We start from the raw sequence: 6,147 nt of genomic DNA on the forward strand, positions 1-6,147 counted from the left end.
AAAATAATTTTCTTAAATTTCCCTAAAACATCCTGCAAACATCGTGCCTCATTGTAAGTCTTGAGAGCTTCCCCTTTAAAGTCAAGAAGGAAGCCAGCACGCACGGTCACGTCCAATCCACGTGGCACTGGTGGATGTGGCCAGAGCCGCGAGACAAGAAAAAGAACAGAAATTCTACCAAGCACGAGAAGGGAGGAAAGGAGCTGTTATTATTCCCAGTCTTCCTTACAAGCACTTACCAAGGTATCTGGAAGGGAAGGGACAACCTCGTGTGGTCAGTTCTGCCTTCTAAACATGGGAGCATTTGCTTCCCATCCTGGCAGATCCTCAGAATGTCCCTGTGCTTCCGTGTGTTGTTATACATTCTTAAAAAAGATTTTTTCAGCCCTTCCATTGGGATTATGGGAGCTCCTTGCCATCTTGTTCCAGAGATTAGCAGTGGTTTTCTGGTATTTCTTTGCTACCTCACTGTGTGGGCCCTGGCTGCCTGCTAGGGTGCAGGTCAGTACGAGGATGTCCGCTCTGTAGGGGGGCAGTGAGGTCTGGGCCAGGAGCTCTCCAGCCATCCTCTGGGCACACGCTGGGTTGGCTCTAGGTCGTCCTGCCGTACGAGCACAGGCCTGCACAGTGGCTGAGTGTGGCTCGTACTGGCCATGGCCTTGCTGGCTCCAGAGTGACAGTCAGATCTGTGTGTCAGGAGGACTTTGCTGGCAGTTTGGCTATGAGGAAGAGGAGGAACAAGGTAGGAGGACGGGGAGGCTGGGAGTTTGTTGTTTCTGCTTTTGAGATGCATGGGTCTTGAGCATGTTTGAAGGACGATGGGCAGGTTCCCGTGGGGAAGGAGGAGCTGACCGCGGGTTCCGGAGAAGGTGGCTCCTGAGCTCGGGTGGAGACGGAAGCAGAGACGGTGCAGGTGCAGGAGGAGTGGCGGGAAGGTGGCGGAGGGTTCTGTTGGTGCTTGGTTCCTGCCCACCTGCAGCGAGTTCTCCGGGGTCCCGGAATCCCAGTGGGGGTTGGAGAGTTGGGTGTTTCTGAGCTCAGGGTCTGCTTCATCCTCCTCCTCACAGATGCAGATCCCGTGGGTGACTTCCCCTGCGGCAAAGAGGCCCCAGCCCGGCTGTGTGAAGGCGACACTGAATGCCGGGAGTACTGGCCAGGACCCAACTTTGGCATCACCAATTTTGACAACATCTTGTTCGCCATCTTGACGGTGTTCCAGTGCATCACCATGGAGGGCTGGACCGACATCCTCTACAACGTGAGTTGCGTCTTGGCCCTGGGCCTGGGGTGGCCCTGGGGCTCCTGAGCTGGCACCTCCAGGGGTCCCATTTGGGGTGGCACTTCGACCTAAGAGGCTCCGCCCAGCCCTCAGCTCCTTCCTCCACCCTAGGGCGAAGCACAGCCTTCTCCCTCCAGACACTCCACCAGAGCCTCCACCGTGGTCAGTCTGAACGCAAACTCGTGACATAGCAGTGTCCCTTGCGAAAGCACAACTGAGGGCTGAGTGGCGGAGGTCAGAAAAGAGAACTCCAGAGAAGATGCTCCTGTTGCCGATGGTGCAGCAGGCAACAGCACCCATAGCTAGCGCTCAGTGCAGACACGCTCTAAATCAGGCCCTGCGTGAAGTGTTTTATTCCTGTGAACTCATTTGATCTCGAGAACCCCACTGTACAGATGATGAAACTGAGTCACGGAGAAGCTGGTTTGCCCAAGCCCTGGGGAGCTCACTTTTGACCACTGGCCCTGCCGCCCCGCCAGGGCCTTCTGGATGGAGTCGAGGGACAGTGGAGCCTGCTGGACATCTTGCCGTCCCCAGGCTGCCTGGTGAAGGCGGTGAGAGCAGAGTGAGGGTTAGGGCTGCGCTGGGCCGGGGCTCGGGGTGAGGCCTGTGTCTTGTACATTTGTTTCCTTCACACCAGGCCTATCGGGTACCGTTTCCTCTTTGGGCTCCTTACTCCCCTCAGGACGCCAGCCTGTCTCAGCAGTTCAGGGAGGTCTGGGTTTGGCCATGTTGGAAGGCGAGTCTAAGTTCCCTTGGGGGCTGCCTGGTGACCGATCTCACTTCCGTTTCCCCTCCACCTGGAGCTGTTCTGGGTGGATCCTACCATCAACTCCTGAGCAGACCTCAGTCGTCTTTTCATACGAAGACTCCTTGCTACCGTCCATCCCTGTCTGAGACAGTCCCGTGAGCTACCAGAACACAAGAGCAATTTAATTATTAGGTTGGTGCAAGTAATTGCAATTTCAGACTGAATTTTAAATTAGCATAACTGGGCTCAAACTCATCTTTATTAATCAAAATAGGAACCATTATAATCAAGACATTTTTGCCGACGAGAAATAAGTTCATTTATTCCTGTAGCGTAAAAATCTGTGCTTTGGGATTCGACAAACTCTTGGAAAGCATTTTCTGCATCTTGATGGTTGTGGAAGGGTTTTCCCTGCAAAAAGTTGTCGAGATGCTTGAAGAAGTGGCAGTTGGGTGGCGGGAGGTCAGGTGAATGTGGCGGATGAGGCAAAACTTCATAGCCCAATTCGCTCAACTTTTGAAGCGTTGGTTGTGCGACGTGCGGTCAGGCGTTGCCGTGGAGAACAGCTGGGCCCTTTCTGGTGACCAATGCCGGCTGCAGGCCTTGCAGTTTTCGGTGCATCTCATCGATGTGCTGAGCACACTTCTCAGATGTGCTGGTTTTGCCGGGATTCGGAAAGCTGTCCTGGATCAGACCTGCAGCAGAGCACTGAACAGTGACCACGACCGTTTTCTGGTGCAAGTTTGGCTTTGGGACGCGCTTTGGAGCTTCCTCTTGGTCCCACCACCGAGCTGGTCATCACTGGTTGTCGTACACAATCCACTTTTCCTCGCGTGTCACAATCTGATCAAGAAGTGGTTTGTTGCGTACAAGAAGAGAAGACGACACTTCAGAATGATGATTTTTCTGATTTTCAGTCAGCTCATGAGGCACTCACTTGTCGAGCTTTTTCACCTTTCCGATTTGTTTCAAATGCTGAACGACGTAGAAGGGTCGACGTTGAGTTCTTGGGCAGCTTCTCGTGTGGTTGTAAGAGGATGCGCTTCGATGCCGGCTCTCGACTGATCCTTGTCAACTTCCGATGGCCACTGCGCTCCTCACCTTCAAGGCTCTGTCTCCTTTGAAAACTTCTGGAACCCCCACTGCACCGTACGCTCCTTAGCAGTTCCTGGGCCAAATGCCTTGTTGATGTTGCGAGTTGTTGCCGCTGCTTTATGACCCATTTTGAACTCGAATAAGAAAATCGCTGGAATTTGCTTTTTGTCTAACATCATTTCCATAGTCTAAAATAAACATAAAACAAACAGAAAGTAATAAGTCATTAGCAAAAAAAGACAAATCAAGAAATGTGCATCAAAACGATGTATAACGTAACCACATTTATTTAAGAGTATTCCAGTAGCGAACGGCAAATGTCAGCAATGCTAAAGCCAATTACTTTCGCACCAACCTGCTAGTACGTCAGGAGCTTTGGGAGGTGGAAGAGGAATGTCCACGTGAGCCGGGACTCTGGGACGGCGAGACTGAGGAACTGTTTGGTTTTGAGTAACCAGAGGGTGTGTTCTGCTCAGGTGCTGTCGGGGGAGGGGCCAGGGGCTCAGGTGCTATGACCTGCACCCTGTACTGAGGGTGAGGCTTGGGCCACGCCCCCCTGGGCCCTGTGCCTCCCTCTCCAGCTTCTGGCAGCTGCGCCCGTGAGTCCCGGTGGCACGAGGGTGGGCCGGCGTCAGGGAGACACTGGGACTCTGCTCTGTGCCTTCTCTGTGAGTTCCTGGGGACCCAGGCTGGTCCCGGGGCTGGGCATTCAGCAGGTGCTTGATAAATGCTTGCCGTACTAGTTGATCCAGCTTGTCGGGCAGGCAGATTGCAGATGGGGAGTTCAGGAAAAGCTGGCCCAGGGTCTGTTGAGCCGGATTCCGCCCGAAGTGGGAGTTGTGTCTGATGACGGGCTCGTTCGACTGTGGGGACGAGCGTGGGGACAAAGGTAGTGATGAGGAGCTCGGCTGTTCTCCCCCCACGGCCAGTCAAGGAACCATTTCCACAAAGACAATGCTAAAAATAGCTCTGAGCTGGGCGCGTCCCTGCCAGCTCCACCCGGATGCAGGACTGTGTGACCAGGTCTCCGCAGCCCGCAGTGCCGCTGGGGCTCGGCCGGTGGCTGCAGGTGACTCAGATCCCTGCCTGGTCTGTGCCCCCGGGGAAGGTGGTGGGTGGGAGGTGCCGGCTGTGAGTGGCCACCGAGGTCTCCTCCCACACACACTGCACTGGGCCCCTGGCGCTGGGCACGGCTTGCGCGGCGGGGAGCGAAGGCAGCCGGCACACAGCAAGGGCAGGCCATGAGGACGCAGAGGCGGAGGAGCGGGAGTGGCGAGGGGAGGGTGCGGGGAGCGCAGGGCCTGGTGAGGTCTAGAGGGGGCCGTGCTGATGCCAAGGGACGACGCGTTGAAAGTTTGGCAGGGGCCCTGGTGGGGGCAGCGACAGCTGTGAGGCTGATGCCACGCAGGACCCGGAGTAGCTGGCCCAGGACTGCCAGGATCCACTCCCGCAGGGCACACGGGGATTGTCAGGGACTAGCCGGGAGTTTTGAAGAGGACTGTGGAGACAGAGCCTGCCCTCCTCCCTCCAGCGCAGCGAGGGGGCTCCTTCGAGAGACAGTGCCTGGGTTCTTTGCGAGCAGAAGCCGCTGGCCTGCAGCAGAGGTGGAGGGAGGGGGAAGGAGAGCAGATGCACACGGGGTCGGGGTGGATGTGTGTGTGTCTCGCAGACCAGCGGTGGCCAGGCGAGAGTGGGCAGTCAGGACCCGGGGAGATGATGAGGAGAGCGTCTGGTCAGAGTGGACCGCTGCACAACAGTGGCAGTGGGTGGGGGAGCGTGGGGGCTCTGTAGCTGGGGAGAAATGGCTTGCCTGTGCTTTTAAAGTACGTGGAGCCAAGGGGGCTTCAGAAGAACACGCGGAAGGGCCTCGTGAGAGTTGGGCCAGCAGTACGTTCCCATCAGGCCCAGAGAGAGGAGATCGTCTCGCGGCAGCGACACTCGAGGAAGAACGTGCCTCCTCTTCCTCTCCCCTTCCTCTCTGCCCCCCACCCCCGCTTTGGCAGCGTTGGGGTCAGCGGCCTTGACGTGAGCTGAGGAAGGAGGAGCGATGCTGGGCTTGGAGGAGCAGAGCGGCTGCGCTTTCCTCTCCCGCCGGCAGGGCCAGCTGCGGCCAGCGGCGGAAGAGAGCAGGTGCCGACCGCGCAGGGTGCCAGACAGCGATTCCCCGCCAGGACTGGGCACTTGGGATTGCTAAATGGCGACTGTTTTCAGCTTGACGTGATCGTAGAACTTTCACCCAGGATTCGTTGGAAAAGTCGTCAGGCTTGTCCAAATTTTCTTCCAAGGTTACGGGATGGGTTTCTCCACTGAACACGTTCAAAGGGACAGCGGGAAGTAAATGTTGGTTTACGATTATACACGTGGTTTTGCTTGTGTTCACTGTATTGGTTTCATGAAGATCTGAGGAAAGAGTATTCAGAAATATAGGTGCAGGCTGGGCGCAGTGGCTCATGCCTTTAATCCCAACACTTTGGGAGGCCGAGGCAGGAGGATCGCTTGCAGGAGCTCGAGACAGAGACCTACCATTTCCACAAAAAATAAAATAAAAAAGTTAGCTGGGCACGGTGGCTGTGCCTCTAATCCCAGGTATCCGGGAGGCTGAGGCAGGAGGATCACTTGAGCGCAGGAGGTGGAGGCTGCAGTGAGCTGTGATTGTGCCACTGCACTCCAGCCTGGGTGACAGAGCGAGACTCTGTCTCAAAAATAAATAAAACAAAAAGAACTACAGGTGCAAATGCTGTATTTTGATGTTAACACAAACAGGCCTTGCTCATAGATTGGATGTCCAACGTCTGTGTGAGAGAAGAATCAGAGCTGATGGGACGTGAACCGTCCGAGAAGGGGGTGCCGTTTGCGGGAACGGAGAATCGGGACAAGGCGTTTCTGTGTTTCGTTTTGGTGGAGGGTGGTGGTGGGACTCGAGGACTCTGTCCTGGCTCGCTACGGTTTCAGTGACTGTTTCCATCCCTGGGGAGATGTTGGGTGTGCAGTTGGGCGCTGGAGAGGGAGCTCAGAGGGGACA

At 55.8% G+C, this 6,147-nt stretch overlaps 1 protein-coding gene across 1 annotated transcript in view; it reads left to right on the plus strand.

Annotated features, from left to right (window-relative positions):
* Positions 1–6,147, plus strand: part of CACNA1B (calcium channel, voltage-dependent, N type, alpha 1B subunit) — a 110,269-nt gene that overhangs the window by 44,657 nt on the left and 59,465 nt on the right. Inside the window, exons 10-11 of the mRNA XM_012654741.1 lie at positions 1,068–1,258; positions 1,759–1,833. Of these exons, the coding sequence (XP_012510195.1) occupies positions 1,068–1,258; positions 1,759–1,833 (266 nt within the window). The remainder of the gene's footprint in view (positions 1–1,067; positions 1,259–1,758; positions 1,834–6,147) is intronic.

The sequence above is a fragment of the Propithecus coquereli genome, unplaced genomic scaffold, assembly GCF_000956105.1.
Source record: "Propithecus coquereli isolate 6110/MARCELLA unplaced genomic scaffold, Pcoq_1.0 Scaffold449, whole genome shotgun sequence".
Classification (NCBI taxonomy): Eukaryota; Metazoa; Chordata; class Mammalia; order Primates; family Indriidae; genus Propithecus; species Propithecus coquereli.